This window comes from Ostrinia nubilalis, chromosome 6 (assembly GCF_963855985.1).
Source record: "Ostrinia nubilalis chromosome 6, ilOstNubi1.1, whole genome shotgun sequence".
Taxonomy (NCBI): domain Eukaryota; kingdom Metazoa; phylum Arthropoda; class Insecta; order Lepidoptera; family Crambidae; genus Ostrinia; species Ostrinia nubilalis.
Genome location: NC_087093.1, coordinates 748,096 through 775,307, shown reverse-complemented (window position 1 = coordinate 775,307; position 27,212 = coordinate 748,096). Strand labels below are relative to the sequence as shown.

The 27,212-nt window shown below is 39.4% G+C and overlaps 3 protein-coding genes across 3 annotated transcripts; 2 read left to right on the top strand and 1 right to left on the bottom strand.

Moving 5' to 3' along the window:
• The first annotated feature begins 141 nt into the window (after positions 1 to 141).
• Positions 142 to 1,992, top strand: LOC135072373 (RNA-binding protein Rsf1). The gene is made up of 3 exons (XM_063966274.1): positions 142 to 293; positions 526 to 1,145; positions 1,855 to 1,992. Exon 2 carries the CDS (start codon positions 543 to 545, stop codon positions 1,014 to 1,016), a length of 474 nt encoding a protein of 157 aa, XP_063822344.1. The 5' UTR covers positions 142 to 293; positions 526 to 542; the 3' UTR covers positions 1,017 to 1,145; positions 1,855 to 1,992.
• Positions 1,981 to 18,933, bottom strand: LOC135072374 (mediator of RNA polymerase II transcription subunit 17). Its single transcript, XM_063966275.1, has 13 exons — positions 18,776 to 18,933; positions 18,589 to 18,679; positions 18,258 to 18,513; positions 16,532 to 16,813; positions 13,742 to 13,877; positions 12,990 to 13,207; positions 12,489 to 12,572; positions 9,334 to 9,487; positions 7,309 to 7,445; positions 5,972 to 6,057; positions 4,460 to 4,592; positions 2,796 to 2,937; positions 1,981 to 2,291 (listed from the first exon to the last, which is right to left on the bottom strand). Exons 2-13 carry the CDS (start codon positions 18,675 to 18,677, stop codon positions 2,071 to 2,073), a joined length of 1,938 nt encoding a protein of 645 aa, XP_063822345.1. The 5' UTR covers positions 18,678 to 18,679; positions 18,776 to 18,933; the 3' UTR covers positions 1,981 to 2,070.
• On the top strand, positions 17,627 to 26,322 carry LOC135072372 (luciferin 4-monooxygenase-like). Its single transcript, XM_063966273.1, has 12 exons — positions 17,627 to 17,804; positions 20,543 to 20,724; positions 20,812 to 21,016; positions 21,115 to 21,301; positions 23,016 to 23,135; positions 23,335 to 23,509; positions 23,605 to 23,739; positions 23,833 to 23,964; positions 24,049 to 24,129; positions 25,557 to 25,703; positions 25,900 to 26,022; positions 26,235 to 26,322. The coding sequence occupies exons 2-12, from the start codon at positions 20,545 to 20,547 to the stop codon at positions 26,241 to 26,243; spliced, it is 1,494 nt and encodes a 497-aa protein (XP_063822343.1). The 5' UTR covers positions 17,627 to 17,804; positions 20,543 to 20,544; the 3' UTR covers positions 26,244 to 26,322.
• The last annotated feature ends 890 nt before the right edge of the window (positions 26,323 to 27,212 follow it).

Here is a 27,212-nt window from a genome sequence, read left to right as displayed (position 1 = left end):
AATATATCAAGCTGAATATAAAACAAAGTATGTTACTTTTTATCTAGTGAAAATAAATAATGTGGTACATATTGAACATTCAAATTACTACACTACGTCCCAACCTTATTCCTCTTCAATCATCAGTCACGCAGCCGCAAACCGGTCATTCGTTCATTCATTCAAAAATCTCATCGATTTGTTTCATCCTACATGTGTGTTAAAATTTATTTTAGAATACATGAAGAAATAAGGATTAAACCTTAGTAAATCTAGTGCAATTTATCAGTTTAAATCAAAATACATCAAAACACGTAAGTACCTCTTCTATTAAATCGTAATAACCGCGAAAATCCTTAGACGTTGTCGTGGCATCAGACGACATTTTGTTTTATTCTGTTCCTTGTATCTAATTATTTATACTTCTCATGATGCTTTTGATGCGCACATTATTTTTTTACATCTATTTTGAGGTTAGGAACTATACGTCTTATCGCGTAGAAACGCAGCTTCATGACCTCTAGGTAAAACAAGGTTTTCATTTAGATTTCAGATAATCCAAGATGAGTTCCGGAGGAACACGCGTGTATGTCGGTGGGCTCGTAGAAGGAATCAAAAAGGAAGATCTCGAAAGGGAATTTGACAAATATGGCAAACTGAACTCAGTTTGGGTGGCGCTAAACCCCCCTGGGTTTGCTTTCATAGAATTTGAGAACATGCAGGAGGCGGAAGATGCGTGTAGTGCTATGAACGGCTTCGAAATGCTAGGCGCGACCTTAAAAGTGGAGCTCTCGAGAAAACGGGAGGGCGCGCGTAGGAACGGTAACTTCAGAGGCGGGCGCGGGGGCGGCGGCGGCGGTGGCGGCGGCGGCGGCAGCTTCAGGGGACGCTCCTTCGGCGGCCCGGGCGGCAACAACCGCCCCTTCAACTCCTACGGAGGCGGCCGCCCCTACAATCGCAACGGACAGGGTTACGGGTCGGGCAACGGTGGTGGTGGTGGCAACTTCAGATCGCGATCGCCCATCTCTCGATTTTAATTTAGTCATAGATATTAGTTAGGTTAGTGTTATCGTAATCTGAAGCCTTCCAAGTGTTAAAATTCAATGTTTGATAACACTGGAGGGTTTAATGCTGGGAAGAGTTCTACTATTGTCTCGGAGTTAGAGGTAATGCTTTTATTTTCTATTTTAGTTTTAGTAAGTGCTCATATTTGCACTCCTTGTGACATTTTCATTATCTTACACAGATATCAAATGTGTACTCTGAAGTTCTTGAAGTAGCTGTGATCTTGAGGTTGAATTAGAGATATGTAAAAAGTGACAATCAAAATGCTTCCTAACTTTGATAGAAATGAATTAATTACAAGCGTAAAACATGAGAACAGTCACAAGGGGTGCAGAAGTGGTGTCAAGCTTGTGTGTGTTTATGTCCATTCGAATACCACTAGCTGCAACTCTTGTGTATTATGGTTGCCTAGTGTTTTACAATATGCTTAGATTTCCCCTTACTAAAAAATCTAAAACAGTTGTAATCACAATTTTGATCAATATAGGTCTCTAAGCAAATAATAATTTGCAAGAGGAAAGATGCAGGTAGTACTGAAAATTATGTGCTTATTACTGTTTTAATTTTTAATTAAGGAAGTTAGATGCAAAATACTCTTTAGTATGTAATATCATACGATTACTTGATGCATGTATTTTCATCATCAATAAATAGCTTTTTGGAAAAAAAATACCACTCTTTTCTTTGTATATGACAAGGATTAATTTATTGGTCTAATTTAGTTAGGTAGGAATGACACTGGTCTATCCATGATAATGATGGAAACCAGGCTTTCTCTATTTAAATGTTAATTTAGAATTTTCGTTTCAGATTCCATGGCATTTAAAGGTCTCGAGTCAAATAATTCATTGAGAAGAATTTATGAACAATCTTCAGTGGTTATTTAACATTTTACCTAAATAATTATTGCTAAGTTTCCTTTATAATTAAAATATATTATTACTTCAATCATGTTTTATTGCTGATACAAAATGATCGATTACAAATAATTTATTTTACTTATTGCTAGGTTACTCTAAGATTGCTTTAGGAAGGGCTGCTTAGGCATGCCATGAGTAGTTCCATTTTGTTCAGGAAGTTTTTGCCTTCCATTTTGTCAAGTTTGATTTCTTTGAAGGCTCCACCGAGATTCTCCCATTTTTTATCTTGTACTAATTCACTGGAGAAGAAGTCTTTTCTTGGAGATTGTGCTATGAAAACTTGGATGCCGACAGATGGCTCGCACCTTATTGCTATCATTCTATCACCTGAAATGAAACAAATTCATATGTTATTAGTTAAACCAAAAATTACTTAAGAAATAGCTTCACAATCAAAGAGTACAACCAGTACCAGAAGGTACTTGTAGTATATTTACTTGGTGGTGAGTACACTGCCAAGTAAACAGAACTTTATTGACCACAATGGCAATCGATACAATGTATGACGCGTCTTCAAAATGGCGGTCATGAACTCGTGATGCATTATTCATATTGCTTATCATTGTTGCAAAAATAACATTGACATTGTATGGAACAAAATACATTATAATAATAAAGAAGCTAAGTTGTAGAGTAATATAAGAATGTTAAAATCTGTGATGGATGATACAGAAGCCAAATTACTAATTAAAAAAAGTTGGGATATTGATGGAAAAAAGTTGCCAAATAAATATAGATAGGCAGCAGGGTAAAAAATCTTGGGAGCATGAGTATAGCGTAGAAGAGGAGAACTACCGCATCGACCCCAGATGGTCTGATGGAGTTCCTTACCATTAGGCGACGCCAGTAAACACGAGGAGGCGTTCCCGAGGGGCTCCACCGGGCCCGAGCCCAGGTGCGAGCTGCTGGCCAGAAGCTGCCAGCCCATACAGCGGCCCACAGCCTGCACCGCCGTCATCTGGTGCTGGCAAATCTGCAACGAAGGTTTGAGTAAGTCTTGGAAAAGAAAACCGTTATGTGGAGCTATCGCCTTCCATTCCGAACCGTTATTTATTACGTTCCCTCTAGCTAGGAGAACTTGGTCCAAACAGCTTATGACCGCAGTCTGTGGAGGAACACTATCTGTGGTCGCGATCCTCATCAGTGAGGGAACGAGGAAGAAGAAGAAGCTAGGAGAACTTGGATTTCATCCCACAACCGACAGTTATCGAATAAATTAATTAACGTGCTGTTACAGTACTTTAACTCTGCCTTGTCGTGGTCATTGGTCAAGCTATAAATAAATCAATAATCTGAATTACGCGCAAAACAAAACAACGATAGGCGTCGTATCGCAGTAAGCCTAACAACATTACTGGTAATTCGATTTACTTGTGCTCTTTACTAAATCATATGGAATTCAAGTAGTAAAATAGTCGAGAGAAACTGCACATCAAATTGATCTTGGAAGATCTCTCATATTTAAAACTGAAAAAAAAAAAGTCGAAGATGGTAATGCGATTTATATCCAGCTGCGAGTTGCTAGTTGGTATACACCTGGACTCCTGATCCTGACTGGCCAGGGAAGTATAGGTCAAAAGCTGCATTTGCCTCTGGCAAGGGTAGGTAGTGCTCCTGCAGTGGAGTGGAGTACTAAAAAAAGATGGCAACGTTTGTTTAAAACAAGAAGTGATCCCGTCATCTTGACGTTCATGTTCTTCTTGTCGTATCGACAAACTTACACAGTGTCAGTCCAAAACTCACCCCACAAGAGTGCCGTTGTCAGTAGCATTCATTAAATCTTCCTGCGTGCAGTTGTTTGGGTACGCAGGGCACAACAGTGCTTCGTCGACTGTTTATGTGAGGGCACATAGTACGCAGAGCTGACGGCCGATGGGGCAGCAAGGTTCTGGAATGGAGGCCGCGTACCGGAAAACGCAGCGTGGGACGTCCACCTATAAGGTGGACCGACGACATCGTAAAGGTAGCAGGGAAGCGCTGGACGCAGGCCGCTACCAATCGATCAACGTGGGAAGCATTGGGGGGAGGCCTATGTTCAGTTGTGGACGTCCTATGGTTGAAATGATGAATGATGAGCTGATGAGACGTGGTCGCTTACTATGGGCCTCATAAGAAGGCTCAAGGTCACACAAAGAGCGATGGAGCGTACTATGCTCGGAGTTTCCCTGCGTGATCGAATCAGAAATGAGGAGATCCGTAGGAGAGTGACTGACATAGCCCGCAGAATCGCTAAAATCAAGTGGCAGTGGGCGGGGCACATAGCTCGGAAAGCTGATGGCCGCTGGGGCAGGAAAGTTCTTGAGTGGCGACCACGAGCCGGAAGACGTAGCGTGGGCAGGCATCCCACTAGGTGGACCGACGATCTGGTGTCGCGGGAGGTGCCTGGATGCGAGCGGCACAGGACCGGTCTTTGTGGAAATCCTTGGAGGAGGCCTATGTCCAGCAGTGGACGTCCTATGGCTGAAATGATGCATGATGAGCTGATGAGGACCCACCTGGCAGTAGATGAGGTCGCGTAGCTCCTGCAGCTCGTAGGACAGGTGTCGCACGCGGCCGTCGCGGCAGATGCACTTCAAAGTCTTCTCGCCCACGTGCACCACCAGGGAAGTCCGGCACACCACGTCGTAGCTGGCAAGTGTTCATGTCGGTAAATCATCAAAATAGTAGCGAATCACAGCAAATAACAGTTGAAAGCACTTTAGTTGCACTTGCAAAATATCACCTATTCCTAAATTAAGTAGGTTTTGTGATATACTTTTTTTGTTTGACGCTGACTGTACTGAGATAAGGAGGAGGAAAAAACAACAAATTCAGATGAAGGATAGTACGATGTTTTAGTGGAAAGAAATTGAAATGGTCTTTATAATTAATAATAATTATCGAATCGTTTAATAATGACATTTCCACCAAACTCAATTTGTATATTAATTTCTTTTGAAACTATTAAGATTAGAGGTTTGCACCGGACCAGTGAGTACCTACCGGAGAATAACCGGTGATTTAGCAGTAAAAGTAATCGATTGAAATAATCGGTATTTAACCGATTGATCTCCGGTGATCGTCGCATCTATTTTTTTATACAGTGTGAGTCACGTTAAAGTGTACATATTATGAAAATAGATGAAACTAGACCTATTTTTATCGACAAAAAAGAGGTCAATTTTTTTTTTTTTTAATTTTTTATAGAATTTTTTTTCTTCCAATTACTTATTGTAAAGAAAACGTAATAACTTTTAAACTAAGCGGTATATCCTGATAAAATAAAAACAGTAATAATGCTAAATAACAGGCGATACTAAAAAAATACATAAAATACACAAAAAAGGCCAACAAATAATAAAAAATGATACTTTTTGAAAAAAAAAAACTGCTTTTAAATTCGTGTTTTTCTGGTTATTTGCTAAATTTCTCCAAAAAATGCCCCTATAACCGGTGGTTTTTATTACTTTGTATTTTTTTTTTCAAATAAATCTAAATAGAATAAAAAATAGGTAAATAAAAAAAGTTAAAAAAAATAATAATAAAATAAAATAAAAATAAAGGTCAGAGAGAGTATTTTCGACGACAGGACAAATACTAAACGATAGAAGATACATGTTACGCTATGATGCTGTTGACATGTTGCGTTTCTTAAATCAAAATCAGCATTTGCTAACATTATAAAACGTTTTTTTTTTTTAATAAATTATTATATAAAGTATATCAATCGCTTATTCTTATTTCATCATTTTGAATGTATAATTAAAAAGTAGAAAAAAAATTTTTTATTCTCCGGTGACCTCCGGTTTTTCACCGGAGATTGCCCGATCACCGGTGAATTCAATCGGTTGTTAAAATCTCGCTCCGGTGCAGACCTCTAATTAAGATCGTCGTTCTGTCTTCTTCCTAAAGTTGCTGTGCCCTAACTGGGTCCACATTGTATAACTGCCTAAATTGTATGACCTAATGTGAATGTGCTAATGTGGTTATGCAATAAACAATTGAGTATTAAGAAATAAAATATTTACCCATAAGCCATTATGTTGATTTTTACGCAGGACTGTGTTGGGCTATTCAGGGCGTTCCAGTGTGACACTATGAGTGGGTCCTTAACCTGTGAAATTAATCATAATTTAGAAAACCATTATTGTACATAATCCACACAATTTGTCACTTTTGGATTAGTAAATGCCCACCAGAGACAACACCATAGACTATAACTAAAGACACAGAAAAAAGTTGACTAGCTGGCTTTACTTTACTTAATTGGCTGTTACTTTTGTGGATGCTTAGATTTTATTTTGACTACGTAATCCCAAGGATTTCCACAGTAACAAGCCAGGCGACTGTCGCGACCTTCACCAGATCGTCCGGTATACCAAGTGGGAGGCCCGCCCATAAATTTTTTCGCCCTGAAAATATTTCTACCTTGTGGGTGGACGTCCTACGCAGCTACGCTGCGTTTTCCGATACGCGGCCTCCACTCCAGAACCTTGCTGCCCCATCGGCCGTCAGTTCTGCGTACTATGTGCCCTGCCCATTGCCACTTCAGCTTGCTAATTCGTCGGGCTATGTCAGCGACTTTAGCTCGTTTACGGATCTCCTTAGTTGTACAGAATATCTATACTTATAATAAATCTGTAGAGAGGTCAATTCTGTACATGAAATATATTTTCAAAATAACTATCAGGGGGTGATTAGTGATCGATACTGATGCCAAAAATGCAATCAGTAAAATTTTTGTCTGTCTGTCTGTCCGTCTGTTTGTCTGTATGTTCCTTATAGAAACAAAAACTACTCGACGGATTTTAACGAAACTTGCTACAATTATTCTTCATACTCCTGGGCAGGTTATAGGATACTTAGGAATTCCCACGGGAACAGGAATTAGAGGGAAAATCCTTTTGTATGAAAAATCTAAACTGCTTAAGTTAGACGCTTGAAATTTGGCATGTAGGTACCTTAGTAAACTTAAAGCTTAGTTACAACAATTAATTCCCGAAATTCCCACGGGGACGGGAATTAGCGGGTAAATCCTTTTGTATGAAAACCGCTTTATTTAGACGCTTGAAATTTGGCATGCAGGTACCTTAGTAAACTTAAAACTTAGTTTTTTTTTTTTTTAAATAAATAATCTTTATTCACAAATATCATTTCCTGTGATGTAATAAACCACAGCTTCTGCACTAGGCTCGCAACAACAGGATATTGCAATATTCCCACGGGAACGGGAGTTAGCGGGAAAAAACATTTGTATGAAAAAATCTAAACCGCGTAAGATAGATGAAGGGGGTAAAACGGGATCCACGCGTACGAAGTCGCGGGCGGCCGCTAGTTAATAATAAAAGAGAAATGTAAGTGGTACCTCCTTGGCGATGGTGTCGAGCACGTACTCGCTGCGGCGGCGCATGAAGAAGTGCTGCGCCTGCTGGATGATCTGCTCCAGGAGCGACTGCTCGCGGCTCATCTCCAGCAGCTCGTGCCGGTCCGCGGCCATCGGGCCTGCGAGGGAAACATTTAGGCCGGGTTCCCACTATGCCGGACCGGCATTTCTGCCGGAAACCGGACACCGGACAAGGGTGTTCACATTACACCGGATCACCGGATCCGAAATCCGAGCCGAATGAAGTGCGAGGAGCACGGGCGGGGCGGGGCGGGAAGCACGGGCGCGGCGGGGTGGGCCGCAACTCGTTCACATTACTCCGGTCCGGTGATTTTGCCGGCATTTTGTAGCGACAAAACGCTCGGTAAAAATGCCGGGCTCGGCGAAAATGCCGGATCCGGGATAATGTGAACAGCTTCATACAATTTGTACCGCCGCTAGGCCTTCCGGCGATTTTACCGGACCGGAGATACCGGAGAGATACCGGAGATCTGCCGGTCCAGTATAGTGGGAACCCGGCCTTAGGGCCTACGCTAAAACCAGAGTAAATACAAATGAGTAGGTCATCTTCATAGAAACGCACCGAGCGCGGTTTGTATGTGAGCGCGCCGATGCGTATGCGGCGCGCACGCACACACTGACAAAATTTAGCGTGGATTAGCGGGGAGTTGCGCAGAATTTTGTCAGTGTGTGCGTGTGTGTTTCTATGAAGATGACGTACTCATTTGTATTTACTCTGCTAAAACTTGCGCAAGTGTACGCGGTTGACCACTCCGGAGTCCGGATGTTGGACGAGTAAAATTGCAATGCCCTTTTTTTTATGCATAACAGTATACGTTTAACTTACCTATTTTGTAAAACTTTACTGAATGAATATAAATGTTTTTTTACATGGCTACCGCTCAGCATGTGTCATGCTCTGAGGTATAGTCTGGTCCGTGAGCACGTAGAATTTTGTCCAATGACCCCTAGCTACCCATCCTTATCGCTCGCGCGTAATTATGTTGCTATGGCGCTCGCACACTCACTGCGGGCGCCCGTCGCACTGTCGCGACAGCAATATAATTACGCGCGAGCGACAAGAATGGGTAGCTAGGGGTCGTTGGACAAAATTCTACGTGCTCACGGACCGGGCTTTAGACGAAGCGCATATGACGCGGATCTGCGATCACGGCGGGCACGATACTATTTCTCGAAACAGACGGGAAGCGGGAAGGGGTGGTGCCTGCAGTAGTCCGGTCGGTCCACCCCGGGTGCCAAGCTTAAGGGGTTACAACGGAGTGATTAGTACCCACTGGCGCATCTGATAATGTCATGATACTGGGTGTGATCTAGCTCATGACAGTCCTAACCTTTCGTCTTCGAATCGGTAACCCAAAAATCCTGGGGGGCACCAAACCATTCTGGGGTGCCTTAGACCCCCGCTACATGCAGGGGGAGGGGTCGCTCCGGGTTCCAACACATGCTACGCCACTGGGTGCCTGTGAGGCCACGGGTCGTACCGGCGAGGCAGCGGCGCTTGGAGGGCCCGAGCGGGCCGGTGGCGGGGTGCGGGAAGGGGTGGTGCGTGTTGGCGTGGTGCCTGTGAGGCCACGGGTCGTACCGGCGAGGCAGCGGCGCTTGGAGGGCCCGAGCGGGCCGGTGGCGGGGTGCGGGAAGGGGTGGTGCGTGTTGGCGTGGTGCCTGTGAGGCCACGGGTCGTACCGGCGAGGCAGCGGCGCTTGGAGGGCCCGAGCGGGCCGGTGGCGGGGTGCGGGAAGGGGTGGTGCGTGTTGGCGTGGTGCCTGTGAGGCCACGGGTCGTACCGGCGAGGCAGCGGCGCTTGGAGGGCCCGAGCGGGCCGGTGGCGGGGTGCGGGAAGGGGTGGTGCGTGTTGGCGTGGTGCCTGTGAGGCCACGGGTCGTACCGGCGAGGCAGCGGCGCTTGGAGGGCCCGAGCGGGCCGGTGGCGGGGTGCGGGAAGGGGTGGTGCGTGTTGGCGTGGTGCCTGTGAGGCCACGGGTCGTACCGGCGAGGCAGCGGCGCTTGGAGGGCCCGAGCGGGCCGGTGGCGGGGTGCGGGAAGGGGTGGTGCGTGTTGGCGTGGTGCACGGCGCGCAGCAGTTGATGCAGCGAATGCTCCAGAACGTGGTCGTGGTCCGACTTGCCCGCCGCGCCTTCGGGCTGAGGAAAAACCAAGATTATTACTATGTGGTAAAGTCCACTTTAGTGTAGCCTCCACTAAAACTCCCGCAAACATGTCTCCACACGGGTCGCACGACTCGAGCGTGCATTAGGCGAGTTTTAGAATCGCGCTAACCGCTCGCTGATCCTCGGCGCTGACAGATAAATGTGTATGTAATTGAAGGGAACGTTCCTGAGTGACGCTGATCGCTCGGCGCCGACGCTTCATACATTTCGGCTGTCAGCGCTGACGGTCAGCGTGACTCTAAAACCAGCCTTAAGGCTTGGTATTTCTGCTAAAGTAGGTATTTCGCGCTGTCAAAATCTGCGCGCGCAACACTTCGCCGAAGACAGCGCGCCAAAGAGCTCTCGCGGCTACACAGTATAGAAATACGCAGTTGGTTAGGTTAGGTTGACTTCCTTCCGTTCAAGCGTCACACTCACAGCACTTTCTAATACAAATCATATCCAAGTGATACAAATTAAAACAACTTTCAAGATTTTTGGGAATATATTTTAGAATCGAATAAATATAGAATATAACTGCCGAAGTAAACACGGTTCAAAGAGGCGTGGCGTCACCCGACCTTCCGGAAGTTCCGCGCCGGCTAAAAGAATTTCAAGATTACGTCACCCGACCTATCGGTAGATCCTCGGGAGCTTGAGCGATTGGAAAAACATTTTATGATCAGTTAAGTTACTCGTAGTAGCGATTATTTAGAGCTTGGATAATAAATTATAGTTGTTGCAATTCACAAAGCTTTGCATGTGGTTAATTACATTAATCAGTATACGCATCAATTTTGTTCAGTCTTTTTGTTTATTAATAAATTAAAATATCATACTAAAATTGCATACATATTTGTTTGTATTGGTCTGGGTGTTTTCTTTCCATAATTTATGTATAACGTATGTACGGAGCTCTGTATCGAAAATCACTATGAGCAATAAGCATCACACACGGTTACCTGGAGTGCATTACCGCAGCAAAAAGCTTGCCATCTTAAATGAACGGTATAATATCGAGGTTTCATCAGTACAGTTGCGAACAAAGGTGTTTGTGTAGTGTAGTTGAGTTGAGAGGTCAGATTATTGAAATAATAAAACGAACATTTTATTTTTTAAATACATTTTAAAAATAATTTACATTACAGATAACAATGAGAGGATGACATTGCAAGGTGGTGCCAGTCCAGTTTTAAATCCGTTGACATCTGCTGCATCTGCCATCTTTTTGGTTAGAAGATTCTTCCATCTTGCAGCGTAGACCTTTAGCTACAGACCTTAGACAGTATTTTTGTGAAAATTCTTACGCATGGTGGAGAAAGGGACACTCTAGACACTCAAGTCTACAAGGAGTCACATGAACTCCAGTTTTAAATCCGTTGACATCTGCTGCATCTGCCATCTTTTTGGCTAGAAGATTCTTCTATCTTGCAGCTTTGACCTTTAGCTACAGACCTTAGACAGTATTTTTGTGAAAATTCTTACGCACGGTGGAGGAAGGGACGCTCTAGAGACTCAAGTCTACAAGGAGTCATATGAACTCCAGTTTTAAATCCGTTGACATCTGCTGCATCTGCCATCTTTTTGGCTAGAAGATTCTTCTATCTTACAGCTTAGACCTTTAGCTACAGACCTTAGACAGTATTTTTTATTATTTATTTGTGTCAGTGTGCTCTTCTAAAGAGTGTAAGACGATTGTATGTAGGTACTATTAAAATGTAATTTTCAACCGACTTCAAAAAAGGAGGAGGTTCTCAATTCGACCCGTATGTTTTTTTTTTTTCTATGTTTGTTACGCGATAACTCCGCCAATTATGAACCGATTTGAACAAATCTTTTTTCTGCATATAGGTGATACCTCAAGGGTGGTCCCATTCAAATTTAATAATAGAAAAAACAACCCCCAGGGGTGGAAAATTGGGGATGAACTTTTTTATACGCAATATCTCCGCCGATTATAAATCAATTTGAACGATTATTTTTTTGTTGAATAGGTATTATCAAAAGGGTGGTTTCATGCGAATTTGAAGAATATATTTCACCCCCAAGGGTGGAAAATTGGGGATGAACTTTTTTATAAGCAATATTTTCAATTTTTAGTTTTTTTTTGTGTTCACGCATTTGAAGTCGGTTTTATTTTTTTAAAAAGTTAATTATAATTCATTGGTTTTGTCTCATATTTGAGGAATGTACTATGTATCATGAGTAGAGTCTTCGTTTAAAAGGATGCGAACGATTTAAATTTCAATAGGTAGACAAAATTGTTAATTATCAAAAATTTAAGCTTTCTACAGTAACACTGATATTATTATACTGTGACTCATCAAAGTCATCATTGTCAAAAATATTGACAAATCGCGAACTGTCACGGCCAAAAAACTGACACGCGTCCGTCCTCCGTAAGCGCCACCGCGCGACTGATTGGAATTGTCCAAGCCGTCATGGACGATTTTTTCCACATTTTTTAACATAGTAACTAAATAAGACGCAATATAAAAATTTCATCCGTTAAAAGCCCTCAAGTTATTTCTGAACTTTAGTTTAGTAAAAGATTTAGAATCTCAAATCGCTTATTTTAAAAATAAAACCATAAATAGAAAACGAATAGAGGTAACTTTGGGAATTTATTCTATCGAGTCAACTTCATCAAATCGTGTTTCCATCCGTTAATAGCCCTAGAAAATATCCTCAACTATGCCCAATAAAAATCTTAGCCTTTAATTTTACTGTTTAGTACCTCAAAAATGAAAAATGAAAACCTCATTTTCGCCATTTTCTCTGCTACCCGGCCTTAATATGCGGGCACACTTGTCACTTGCGGGCGGGTCAACGGCGGGTCCGTGCAAGTTTTGGCCCATAAGTGATGAAAAAATACACTTGAGGATGAATGTTACTTTCAGGCTATATTTGGAGAATAAGTTCTTTTTAGGTGATTTATTAGTTAATTTATTTATTTGGTGGTTCACGATTGTAAGCTTAAGTCACAAATTCTTACCTTCACGCCTTCTGTACCGTTGTTGGTATTATTTTGTCCATTATTGTGACATAACCCGATCAAGAGTTGGATGCCGGGTAAAACCTGCAAAGAATGCAAATATTTGTGTTTAGCAAAATTAAAAAATATCAACGTTCACACTTCACCGATGTGTACTACCACAGAATAATAATTATGTACTACCTACTTACTCACTCAACTGAAATAACATGTTAAGGCTAGGCGCAAAGCACCAACTTTTAGTTTGCCGATAGTTGGGCCCGATTCTAATTTGTATGAAGAATCGTCCGATACCAAATCGGTGCAATGTGCGCACTTTCATACATCTCCATACTGATCAACGGCCCGACCCAATTATCGGCCAACTAAAAATCGATGGTCTGCGCCTAGACTTACGCACTGTAAAATGACAAGATACGACTACGATGCCCACTACTGCTACATAGATTTCCAAGTGCTACGGATATTCAATACTGGACTAGAATTTCACGCGATACTCACTGTAGCCATAATCTGGTTGCCGACGACCATGTGTGGGATGGAAGCGTCGAGTTGCACTGCTTCAGCAGCTAATCTTGCGAACAGCTCCTTACAGAATAGCACGTTCTGTGCTGCTTCTAGCTTCTGCTGCCAGTGAAGCTCGGCGCCGTCGCCTGGCAGCGTGCCCGGGCAGTTTAGGGCGGAGGAGCTTAGAGTCGCTGTCACTACGTCTTCTTGTTCTGAGGATGAAAGTTGCCACATTAGGTTTTGAACGTTTCAGTCTCTACATAAGGATTTGTCACGTTCTGAGATCTGCAGTCAAGTCAAAGTGAACGAAGTCTACAATGTATGTTTGAACAACATTGTCGGTCAGGGTAATCAGTCAGTCCGCAGTCAAACGTCGACTGCATGACGTCATGACGTCCCTTCTGGACCAGACTTAAACATCACTGGTTGGATTTTTATTGGCGGTCAAGCAGTAGATTTTGGTTACACAGGAGTTGCAGCGGTGGGAACGAGAGGTGTGAGTATTTCAACCCGTACCAGAGCGTCAATGTGACGTCACGGCTGCCAATTGCGCAGTTAACTCGACCTGGTTGTAAGTAGTTGGGGTTTTATTGGCGATCAAGCTGTAGACCCTGGATACACAGGACTCGCAGCGGTGCGAACGAGAGGTGGAACAGTCTGTACCCTTCTGGCACAATGCGGGTCCCGCCGCGTTCATGCTCGTGACGTCATCTGCTCCGGCGCACGTCACACGTGACGTCACCTACCCTTCTGGCACAGCACGGAGATGAAGGCCACGCCCTGCAGCTCGGGCGGCACGGCCACGCGCAGCGCGGAGGGCGCGGGCCCGGCCGCGTTCATACTCATGGCCGCCATCATCTGCTCCTCCGGCGCCTTCGTCACCTGCGAGACATCTAAATATATAAAAGGAGAAACTGACTGACTGACTGACATATCAACGCACAGCCTAAACGGCTAAACGTAGGCACTTGAAATTTGGAAGGGACGTAGCTTAGGTACCGTAGAGGTGCACTAAGAAAGGAATTCCCGAAATTCCCACGGGAAGGGGAATTAGCGAAAAAATCCTTTTGTATGAAAAATCTATACCGCTTAAGTTAGACGCTTGAAATTTGGCATGCAGGTACCTTAGTAAACTTAAAGCTTAGTTACAACAGGATATTGCAAAATTCTCTCGGGAACGGGAGTTAGCGGGAAAAAACATTTGTATGAAAAAATCTAAACCGCCTACGTAAAACGGGATCCACGCGTACGAAGTCGCGGGCGGCCGCTAGTAACACATAAAATTGTGTTTGTTTTTTTCATTTTTTGTCTTACAAATGCTGTCGACTGCTGGACAAAGGCGTCCCCCAAGGACTTCCATAACAGACGGTCCCGGGCTGCCCGCATCCAGGCTCATTCCTTGACCTTTATCAGATAGTTCCTATTGTCATAGAAACTATAAGAATGTTTTGTTGTGACAGCTTACAATAAACATAATTATGATAATTAATTAGGATGTCCGCTATCTTATTGGCTAACTCTAATTGATAATTACAGTAGATTGAAAACTAATTGAATTGAAGACCAGACTGATGTTTTCGTTTTAGAATAATTGTGCTTTGTAATCATTGGTAATTGGCAAACACCCAATTGATGACCAAATTGAAAGTATCATTCACCTCAAAAACTCCGGTCTGACTGAACTTCGACCCGGCTGTCCTGTAACTCAGATCTCCCACAATAGTGTTGGAGACTTTCTTCAGTCTCCAATTCTGCCTCAACCGCAGCAGGTCAATATGGAAGAAGTCGGGTATGTTGCGAGAGATGCGGACGCTCTCACGTATTCGAAATCAATGACCAACAATTACAAGATACAACTTCTTTAAGAAATCACTTTATTCTAGCTTTGAATGTTTTGTTCTTTCAGAATTGTCATTTGTAATCATCACTTCATCAGTAAATGTCTGAATCGAAGAAAGAAAAGTATTTATTTGATGCATGTAAGCAAAACAATATAATAACGCCCGAGCGATACGGATGGGTAGCTTGGGGTCATTGGACAAAATACTACGTGCTCACGGACCAGGCTTTAGACAAAATTACCTCAAAAACTCCAGTTTGGCTGAACTTCGACCCGGCTGTCCTGTAACTCAGATCGCCCACAATAGTGTTGGAGACTTTCTTCAGCCTCCAGTTCTGCCTCAACCGCAACAGGTCGATATGAAAGTCGGGCATGTTGCGGCTGATGCGGACGCTCTCGCGCATTCGAAATCAATGACCAACAAAAGGTACAACTTATATAAGAAATCACTTCATTCTAGCTTTGAATGACGTGGTCTTTCAGAATAGTCCTTTGTAATCATCATTTATCAGTAAATGTCTGAATCGAAGAAAGAAAAGTATTTATTTGATGCATGTAAGCAAAACAATATACCTAATAACGCGCGAGCGATAAGAATGGGTAGCTTGGGGTCATTGGACAAAATTCTACGTGCTCACGGACCAGGCTTTAGACAAAATTACCTCAAAAACTCCAGTTTGGCTGAACTTAGACCCGGCTGTCCTGTAACTCAGATCTCCCACAATAGTGTTGGAGACTTTCTTCAGCCTCCAATTCTGCCTCAGCCGCAACAGGTCGATATGGAAGTCGGGCATGTTGCGTGAGATACGCACGCTCCCACGAATTCGAAATCAATGACAACTTCTTGAGGAATCATTCTAGCTTTAAATGACGTGTTCTTTCAGAATAGTGCTTTGTAATGTCAGAATCGAAGAGAAAATTACCTCAAAAACTCCAGTCTGACTGAACTTCGACCCAGCTGTCCTATAACTCAGATCGCCCACAATAGTGTTGGAGACTTTCTTCAGCCTCCAATTCTGCCTCAACCGCAGCAGGTCGATATGGAAGTCGGGTATGTTGCGAGAGATGCGGACGCTCTCGCGCATTCGAAATCAATGACCAACAATTACAAGATACAACTTCTTTAAGAAATCACTTTATTCTAGCTTTGAATGTTTTGTTCTTTCAGAATAGTCATTTGTAATCATCACTTCATCAGTAAATGTCTGAATCGAAGAAAGAAGAAAGAAAAGTTTTATTTGATGCATGTAAGCAAAACTAGACAAAATTACCTCAAAAACTCCAGTCTGGCTGAACTTCGACCCAGCTGTCCTATAGCTCAGATCGCCCACAATAGTGTTGGAGACTTTCTTCAGCCTCCAATTCTGCCTCAACCGCAACAGGTCGATATGGAAGTCGGGCATGTTGCGTGAGATACGCTCGCTCTCGCGTATTCGAAATCAATGACCAACAATTACAAGATACAACTTCTTTAAGAAATCACTTTATTTTAGCTTTGAATGTTTTGTTCTTTCAGAATAGTCATTTGTAATCATCACTTCATCAGTAAATGTCTGAATCGAAGAAAGAAAAGTATTTATTTGATGCATGTAAGCAAAACAATATACCTAATAACGCGCGAGCGATAAGAATGGGTAGCTTGGGGTCATTGGACAAAATTCTACGTGCTCACGGACCAGGCTTTAGACAAAATTACCTCAAAAACTCCAGTTTGACTGAACTTCGACCCGGCTGTCCTATAACTCAGATCGCCCACAATAGTGTTGGAGACTTTCTTCAGCCTCCAGTTCTGCCTCAACCGCAACAGGTCGATATGGAAGTCGGGCATGTTGCGGCTGATGCGGACGCTCTCGCTGGCCCGCAGGCGCTCCACGCCGGCCAGCAATACGGCCGCGGCCGCGCCCAGAGCCTTCTTGCGTCCGTACACTTGCACCATCGGACGGTTGTCCGCTTGCTCCGGCTGCACCGGGTCTAACACCTGGAAATGTTTTGTGATTGACGGTAACGACCCAATACACTGTACTGTCCCACCCGTGATGTCATTGACAAGGAGGCGCCACCGTCAATAAGGGCTATATTTCACCGGGACACCATGGCGGCGCAACCAGTCGCCGATACCAACAAAATGTATGCAGCTTTGCGCAACCAAACGGACACCAGGTGAGTAACTCTCTATAGAGCTGTATACATTTTGTTGGTAGCCGGCGACTGGTTGCGCCGCCATAGTGTCCCGGTGAAATACAGCCCTAACGGATCGCAGGTTCAGGTTTTTGACATATTGGAAGCAACATACCCTGTCAATGAGTTTGGTGGGACAGTTTAGTGTAGGTCATCTTTTAATTGGATCTGAATTCTGATGTCTGGAAGTGTTCGTGGAATATAGAACAGGGTGGAATTTTGTAATGCCACCTGAAGGGTACTCTAAATACTGTACATAGACATTACATTTTTACTCAAAGGAAACATTAGGCAAATAAAGAAATTTGATTTGATTTGATTCCTTTATTTTTGAAAAGAAAGAGAAATGAAATGATGTAAATATAATAAACATCAGTAATGGTTATAATTTCTTTCAAGCACAAGAAAATTAACTAAAGTAATTTATGTGGACCATCCTGGCTCACTTGAAAAGTCACATCAAGTAAAAAATATGTTAATCTTTCAGTTTTTATTCAATAACAAATAATATTACATTTTATAACCTCCAGACATAAGATTTTTGTCTCACTTTAGATTAAGAGCTTATTTAAAGACTACTCATCTAGCTTTTATTAATCTAGCTAGGGTGCTTAGGTCACTTGTTTATCTCAATAGTAAATAAATAAGTGTCAACAAACATTACTAGATTACATTATTTAGAGCTGGTTGATAACAATAATGATTTTGTTGTGTTATTCCAGCAAGACATTGTAGATTTACACTTGGCTGTGGTAAATTGTGTCAATCTAGAAGCAAGAAGAAAATATTAAGTGAGTATTCTGTAAATCTTGTTTGGGACTAGAATATTGTAATAAATATTTAAACTTCAAATCACCAAGTCATAATTTTATTTTATTTTATTTCTATTTACGGTATACCAACAACATTACAATAGTAAAATAAAAATTATAAACATAATATCATTTCCTAATTTTACTACTACAAACAAGAACCAAATGCACATAATTTATAAGTTAAACATCCTACTAATCCTAATATTATAAATGCGAAAGTTTGGATGTCTGGATGTTTGTTACTTTTTCATGCAAAAACTACTGAACGGATTTTGATGAAACTTTACAGTATTATTGTTAATAACCCAGAATAACATTAGGCTATAATTTATGACGATCTGTGACAAACGAAATTTCATGTGGGTGAAGCCCCAGGCACCATATAAACATCAAAAGCTAGTAAATAATAAAATAACATCATGTACTGACCATGTACCGCTTCTCCTTGGCAATGTTGAGCACATCGGCCAGCACACACACTTCGGTGAGTGCGTTCCGCAGCTTGTTCCGCACGGAGTCCCAGGGCCACTGGCTGGACTGGTAGCCGGCGTCCTTGCTGTCGTCGTCCGCCTTCGCGTCGGAACTGCTCTCGCCCTCTTTCTTAATGTTGCAGAACTCATCCTCACTTTTAGAAAAGTCAATTTTCTGAGCCAGACGCGCTAGATTTTCTGACATAGACAGAGGCCTGAAAAAATATATTCAAATATTAAATCTTATAAGAGAAATCAGCAGAAACAGAACTCTAAGAACAATAACTTACGCTTGATAGATTTCTTGCCCATCGTAGGTTATCTCTTGAATTTGATTCTCTATCGGTGCTTCAATAGATATATTCACTGAATTTGCCATTTCTGTGGAAAAATGTAAACGACAAAATACAATATTCAGGTGCAAAACTTAGTAGGTAATTCTATTTTCTTTGCTCACTAGTAGCGTCAGATACTTACTTTGAGCGGTCTTAAAACCAACTTGTGATAATAAAATAGAAGCTATTTTACATGCTATTCATCCATTCGTTTATTATAACAAAATTGAAATAGTTGTTTATTTCATTTCTTGGCAAACAAGCACACAGACATCGGTGACACCGACATTTTCATTGACAGCACAGATGATTGACATTTTGATTGACAATGGCAATGCACGCCGTTCCATTTTGCACAACTCTCTGGCACAACTAGTACCATTTCCTATTTGCCCCCAGTCATCTAGTTTGAGGGGACAAATGGGAATTCCTATTAATTAATTTATTTTTTGTAGATATTTATTTTACGAAATCTGTTCTTAATTGTTGAAATTTTCTAGCGTTAAGAGAAATTTCATAATTTTGATTAATAATAATCAAAATTATTTTTTATTTATGTATAAATATTTTATGGAACTACTTATTGTATAGCCCGACCAGTAACATAAAAACCCTCGCCATGTTGCGGAAAACTAATGGTACTAATTTCTTTTAATGGCAACAGTATAGTTCCAAAGTTTAAAACTGTGTTCAAGTAAGAAGAAGCAAACTGGAAGCAAACATTTTATTTTAACGACATGAAAGAATATATTGACAACTTACAAGTATTCGGCCAATGGTACAAATTTCCAGGCCAGGAAGGATTAAAAAAAAAAAAAAAAAATACTGAACTGTCCTATGCATGACATTGACAGTGGGGCGCCACCGTCAATACCGGATCGCTGGTTCCGATTTTTGCCATGTTGGAAACCATATCATTGAACGATGGTAGCGCCCCCCTGTCATTGAGTTTGGTGGGACAGTTCAGCGTGGGTTATCTATAAAACTGAAAACTTCATTGACATGTCACCTTGCATGTCAGTCTATTGCTGTCAAAGTGTAAACAAACTTTATTTTAAATGTGCGCAATTGATTTTGTGAATTAAATTGCTAAAATCTTTTCATAGTCGTGAAAGAAAAGTGGTTCATAATGCGTTAAAGTATTTGTCGAAGAGAAATACTAAGGGTTCGGACAATATTTTAATTGAATAATGTTTCCAACAAAGGTTGTCAAATTGACTGACATGTTTATCGTATAGTACAGTCCACTATGAAAATTAGCTGTGGTTTGTTTCAACTACCTAATTTAAAAAAAATTGTCACTTTCGTGTTGAATTTTATGGAATTGGGAAAGAAGTACCGAGTTTGAAGCGTTCATGAGCAGACATTGCAGTTGAATATTCAAGTTCTGAATTTGATTTATTGATGAATAATACAATAAATCCTACCAGCTCGATTGATGGTTTCATTTAATTTATTCAAACCAGGTTACCTATAATAATATTTTTTCGTTAATTTATGAAAATATCAAATTAGCCCGTAATCCTGAATCCTGATACATAAAGTTAGCCTATTAATTTAACACAGGTACGACTGTACTCAGTGTTGCACTATCAAATGCAATTGACGCGCCTCTATGCCAGGGTTTTTATGTTCCTGGTCAGGCTATAGTTCAGTTATTGTATTTTTTCATGGCTAAGAATATTACTTTTCCATCTCGCTCTGATTAGCACGTTAAGAAAATACAAAACAATGTTAGCGAGTTACATACTTACTTACATACATTACAATTTAAATTATAGATACCTTTAATTTTATGATGCATTCTAATTATTGTAAAACACCCTCTTATATTCTATCCTATGTTACATTATGGTGATGCAAATAAATATCTATCTATCTATCTATCTAACCTCGTTTATTTTTATAGGTATGTCGCATACAGTTATGAAAGGTTTACCTACTACTAGTCAACTACATCTCGATACGATCTTAGAAGCAATAATACACGAAGAAAAACTTAAAAATAAACGTCAAATACGACGGGATGAAATAAATCTCAGTAAGATTATTTATTATTCTATGAAACAGCGTTTGGATGATGTTTATATGGTAAGTTTTTATTGATTTCAAGTTTTTTTTTAAGTTTTTCGTAGCGTTTAGTTGTTCACTTTACTTTCTACCGTATCAAACTTTCAGATTAACGGTTTTAATGGAGACAAAATAAAAAATCGTCAAATACTTAAATTTTCCATTCCCCTCGCCCGCGCATTACAAGACCAAATAAAAAAAGATAGGAAAATCTTATTAATAATGAAAAATAGTCAGTATATGGCATCTCTGTACTACGCCGCAATATTTTCCGGGGTTGTGCCGTTGCTGATAGATCCTAATTCAACAAGATGTAAGTTATGAAAAACATAATTTGTGTATCTTTCGTATATTTGTATTAATCACTCATAGCTACACATTACATAGTTTTTGATTCTGATAAAATTTCAGATGAAATACAACACTTTATGAATTTGGTATCACCATACTTTGTTTTCTGCGATCATGATTGTTTTGATAATTTCAAAATTGCTACTGAAGCGACACCTAATTTAGATACTAAGGTTATCATAGCTAATGATACACGATGTTTGGAGCTTTTTGTCGAGCGCTATAGCGATGACATGGACAGTTTTCAGTAAGTTTTTCAAATTACGCATTTGGAGCGGTAGGGTCATTTCGCCCGTTCGCGTCCATTTAGTGCAGTTGGCAAGTTTGACGGCGATAATAAAAATGCCCCAACACTCATTTCTATGACAAATTTGTGTAATGTATTCATTATATATTCTATTTTAAGATTAACTTTCAGTTGTATTAGAAACATCTTGCGTTTTCTTTTAAAATAGATAAACTTCAGAATTAGGCGTTATACCCAGTTTGCGTCCACAAAATCCAAATTGCGTCCACCCGTGGACCATTTAGCGTCCAGCAGCTTAGAAAAGGAATATAGGGGTATTATGCTATAGATGATATTTTTAAGAATTAATAAAGAAAGATTGTATTTGAACAATTTCTTTATTTAACAATAAACTTAATTATTAAAAATCAACATTATCATCATTTAAAACTCACTTTAAAAAATAAAAATAATTCTTCTCAACATTGGTTTAAGTAAAAAATTCTTTATTTATGGCTAAACACTTTTCAAACAATTTTTGACCTGGACGATCATCTTTGAAATTATTTATTTTTAAACTCTCCGTCTCGAAGTATTTTTTTAACAGTATCCAACAATTCTTGCTTTTTACTGGAAATCCACATTTAGAAATGTTAAGAAGTCATTCAACTACTTTTGTATTATTGTTCCATTTTCTTCCCTAAACTTTGAAGTTTTGACGAATTTCAATATCTAATTACTACATGACGTGACATATCATTGGAAAGAAGAGAAGCTAGAGATGTTTTTAAGATCATTGGCAATCCACTATCACCTTTAATTTTTTTTAAATCGAATTAAAAGTTGAAATTTTTATCGTGGTTTGTACCTTTGTTAAACTTTCGCGGCTCGTAACTAGCTATCCAATCATTATCTGGATCTGAAATAGAATTTATTTGAATAAAGACACATTCGATATTAATATCAAATAACAAAAGCGGTTAAAAACACGCGAGAAAAAAAAATTAGGCAGTTTTTAGGTCAAATTTTGGAAAAAATTAAACAAAAACAAAAATATCAATTAAAATAAAAGTAGCTCACTTAGGGTCAGATGGGCGAACTTGTATTCTTAAAATGACCTTACCTATACACATTAATATTAAACAGTATGTTTTAATTTTTTTTTATAAGCAAGTATTTAACGAAAACAGTGGACGCAATTTGGTTTATTATTATAGAGGATAGGTATAGTTTGCGTCCATTGTGGACGCAAAGTGGAAGTTTTGTAAAATCGATGTAGTAATTCGCGTCCACCTTATTTTATTCGTTAAATATAAAAAAACATTACCAAATTCTTAATAAACATTATACCTTTTTTCATCATTAAACTGTAGAAATAGCTATCTATCCTAAAATTCACATAAAACAATATAAAACTTACCATCAAACACGCCGCTGCACACTAATTTTTATCTAAACATGCAGCGCGTGTGAGCTTCCTTGTTGAACAGCCGAGACTAACTATTTTTCTAAACAGGAATGGTTGGACGCACAGGACTTTTGTCTATGTGTGCGTGCCTCTTATACATTGACGTATTAGCGGTAATGACTTTTCGTTTGATTGGTGTGTTAGTTGACTTGTTTTCGAGGATTTTTAAAAGGAGATCGGCAAAATGGACGCGAATTGGGCGATGGACGCGAACAGGCGAAATGACCCTATATTATGATTTTCTTTTTAATTTGATATTTTTTACAGGGTATCTGAAGCAACTCCAGATTCAACCGCCCTTTTGCTGCCAACAAGTGGCTCATCTGGATTACCAAAGGCTTCAATATTGAATCATAATGGTTTGATAGCTCAACTACCTGTACTTTGGTAAGTAGGTTTTTTTCTGCTTTTTTATATCTTTGTCCATGAAATTGAAGATAATAATTTTATTATTACTAAAGTAAAAAAGGAAGCATAAATAGTTACGAACTTACGACATGCAGAAAACAACGTAGGGGTCAATCCATTTTTTACTTCATCAGATGTGTATTGGTGATAATTATTATGACAAAATTAATATTCCCAGGATTCATCACGAGCGTTTCCCACAGCCAACGGAATTGGCGCTACTTCTGTCTTCTGCACAGTGGATGACGCATACAATCTTGATGACCACATGCCCCGTTTATGGTATCACTTTGTTGATGACACCACAGAAACCTACTGCTGAACACATCTTGGATATTGTATACTTATATCGAGTAAGAATACTTAATGCATTTAGATGATTTGGATAATATGAATTTAACAACAAGTGCATTGAAAGTGTTTCGTCGTTATTTGTTTTTTTTTTCAGCCAACCTGGGCACTCCTTGGGCCAACATTTGCCCAGTCCCTTGTAGAATCTGCACTTACTCATCAACTCAGTTCCTTGAAAACAGTAATCCTAACAGGAGCACCTCTAACGAATAAAGTTGCCAAATTGTTGAAAGTAAATTTGTACTCTTATTTACTACTGATTTTTAATAAGTATTGAGTTGATACCAACATTTTTTTACTGAACTTAGTATTTTTTCTATTAAAGGAAAAGTTATCACCATCATGTTACTTCGGTAGCGGTGTGGGTATGACTGAAACTCATGGCTTTTTTACAATGCCAGGTCCAAGGACAGTTTGGGATTCGAATGATAGAATAATAAACACCTGGATCTACAAGGTATGTGCTCAATGATAACGATTATAAGTTAGAAATATGATTCTATCATAAACTTCACAATACATACATTTTATATTCCCGAAGCTGTCTGGCGAAGGTGGAAAAGAATCAGAAACCAATAAAAAAGGCGAGCTTCTCTTGAGAAGCACTTCTTGTCCATTTATCGTAAGTATTAACTACTTTTTTATTTCTAAATCAGGCAAGTGATTCAAGCCTTACTAAATTGTCGTTCCAATTGGGTTTCAAATGAAATATTTCGTCGGCTGATTGCAAGAAGTCATTAACTACAAAAAGTCATTAAGTGTCCATACTAGCATGGCGATATTGGCCGCGACTTATACTATATTATGCAAGAATCAGTAAATGGATATCTGCCGTACTTTGGAAGATTTATTTTTGTAAAACTTGATAAATACAGTTTCGTCAATTTTTATAGCATTAAAGTAATTATTGTCCATTAATGATTTTGTGTCGTAACATAGTCGATACACACACTGTTTTGACTAACTGCCAGAACTTAATAAAAATTTATAATGCGCCTATCCTTGTTCATCCCAGCCGTTCCTTAACTGCGTTTGCTGCACCTCTTCTTAATCTTGCCAACAGAGACAGTGCAGTGTGGATGACATAGAAAAGACAACACATGAGATGTTTTCTTCATGAACATTTTCTACACGGTAGTGTCTGAGGGAGGATTATTTTGTGCTCGTGTATACCGTATTTTTATCTAGCAATTAGCATCGGTTATGTAAGAATTCGTAGCTACTGATTTACAAAATTATATCGTCTGTAGTTGCGAAAATTTTGCGACAACACACGAGATGTTTTCTTCATGAAAATTTTCTACACGGTAGTGTCTGAGGGAGGATTATTTTGTGCTCGTGTATACCCTATTTTTATCTAGCAATTAGCATCGGTTATGTAAGAATTCGTAGCTACAGATTTACAAAATTATATCATCTGTAGTTGCGAAAATTTTCATGAAGAAAACATCTCGTGTGTTGTCTTTTCTATGTCATTTACACTGCACTGTTTCTGATTTTTTTGTTTAGAATGTGACCCAGAAGATGACAGGTCATAATACATATTTCGTTATTATGATTGTTTATTATATTATTTTAAACGTAATTTAACTTGATTTAACATGTATCACGGTAATCCGATAAAGTAAAAAGTAATTACTTCTTGGTTTGTTATAGTTGGCCGTCAGTCAAAAGACATTAACTTCATATTTTGATTTTTTTAAAATACTGTGTACGTTATTTTGAAATGCCAGTAACTAAAAATTTTTACTAAGACTTATTTTGATGTATCGGCATTTTCATTGCGGCGCTACCTATTATATATTTTTTTTAAATGGCTTTTTTCTCTCCAAACTTCATTAAGCTATTTCTCGAAATCATGTTTCTGCTAGTTAATGACTTCTTGCAATCAGCCGACGATTTATTTGATCATATTTTAATAACTATCAAATAATTAAGTCTCTAGCTAGAGCAAAAATCATCTTTAATCACTTGGTTGGATTTAACTCTCTACTAGGTATAGGGCTATGGTTATGAAAACTCTTACTGGAAGTACACTTTTTATTTTAGGGCTACTATAAGAATTCACATGGTACTCATGAGGTACTTACATCTGATGGTTGGCTTATAACAGGAGACGTATTCTACGAAGATGATAACAATGAAGTACATTTTATTGAAAGAAAGAAGTTCTGGTTCAAATATTACAATAACCATGTAAGTAGGTACTGCTCAAACTGTAATTACCTATGCTGTTATTATTATTATTACTTAGTGTAAACCCCATGGGTATGTAAATATAAAAAAGACATCTAGGTAGGGAAAGTAAATCTGCCTGGGTGCCTATAAAAAAATATGGAAGATATGGAAATTCTGTATAAATAAATAAACGTTTATGCTTATGATTTGACAGATATCCCCTGAAGAGCTAGAAAATGTGATTAATTCGGTGGATGGTGTAAAAGAATGCGTAGTATGTGAAAGCGAGAAGGGTCCTGCAGCGGGTGTGGTGCTTCGTCCCGGCTTTTCCATTGATGTGAGGGAAAATATCCATAAAACTATTAATGGTAAGATTTGGCGTACTACTCTTCAACAAGTGTTACTAATCACGGACTATGATAATACTCTGTTAAAACTAATGCATCTCCAGTCCCACAAACTGATATTAATTTAACGGAATGGTAAAAGATTGTTGCTGTTTTAAACGAAAATAATTATTTTGTTAATTTCACATTTGCTTTATTACAGCTACTTTGAGTGACTACAAGCGACTTCGGGGTGGAATAGTATTTGTGTCTTCTTTGCCGTATACGCACAGTGGAAAAATCAAAAGAGCAGAGAGTAACAAACTAATTCAAAACCTTTTAAACAATGGCGAGCTTTCCGGACATTGATTGATCATGCAAAAGATTACCAAAAACTAGATTAAGTGGCTAAACTAGCATTATGGAGTTTTCAAAATAAATGTTTTAATTATGGAATTATCCATTGTTTTTTGTTGTTCTTCTTGAATAATACTCCGTTAATCTTAAATACATAAAAATAAATACAAGTTGAGTGACTCCACAAATGTTTAAGTAAAATGATTTATTTTGCTTGTATAGCCTGACCAGGAACATAAAAACCCTGGCATAGAGGCGAGTCAATTGCATTTGATAGTGCAACACTGAGTACAGTCGTACCTGTGTTAAATTAATAGGCTAACTTTATGTATCAGGATTCAGGATTACGAACTAATTTGATATTTTCATAAATTAACGAAAAAATATTATTATAGGTAACCTGGTTTAAATAAATTAAATGAAACCATCAATCGAGTTAGTAGGATTTATTTTATTATTCATCAATAATCAAATTCAGAACTTGAATATTCAACTGCAATGTCTGCTCATGAACGCTTCAAACTCGGTACTTCTTTCCCAATTCCATAAAATTCAACACTTAGAAAGTGACAAAAAACTTTAAAATAGGTAGTTGAAACAAACCACAGGTAATTTTCAAAGTGGACTGTACTATACGATAAACATGTCAGTCAATTTGACAACCTTTGTCGGAAACATTATTCAATGAAAATATTGTCCGAACCCTTAGTATTTCTCTTCGACAAATACTTTAACACATTGTGAACCACTTTTCTTTCACGACTATAAAAAAATTTTAGCAATTTAATTCACAAAATCAATTTGTTGCGCACATTTAAAATAAAGTTTGTTTATACTTTGACAG

Bases quoted from the DNA above. Each gene is read 5' to 3' on its own strand.
- LOC135072373 (XM_063966274.1), top strand. From the start codon at position 543: ATGAGTTCCGGAGGAACACGCGTGTATGTCGGTGGGCTCGTAGAAGGA.
- LOC135072374 (XM_063966275.1), bottom strand. From the start codon at position 18,677: ATGGCAAATTCAGTGAATATATCTATTGAAGCACCGATAGAGAATCAA. The intron at 16,814-18,257 runs GTCAGTACATGA...AAACATTTCCAG, and splicing joins CCAAGGAGAAGCGGTACATG to GTGTTAGACCCGGTGCAGCC. The intron at 13,878-16,531 runs GTAATTTTGTCT...GATGTCTCGCAG, and splicing joins GTCAAACTGGAGTTTTTGAG to GTGACGAAGGCGCCGGAGGA.
- LOC135072372 (XM_063966273.1), top strand. From the start codon at position 20,545: ATGTCGCATACAGTTATGAAAGGTTTACCTACTACTAGTCAACTACAT. The intron at 23,136-23,334 runs GTAAGTAGGTTT...TAATATTCCCAG, and splicing joins GCTCAACTACCTGTACTTTG to GATTCATCACGAGCGTTTCC. The intron at 23,740-23,832 runs GTAAATTTGTAC...TTTCTATTAAAG, and splicing joins AAGTTGCCAAATTGTTGAAA to GAAAAGTTATCACCATCATG.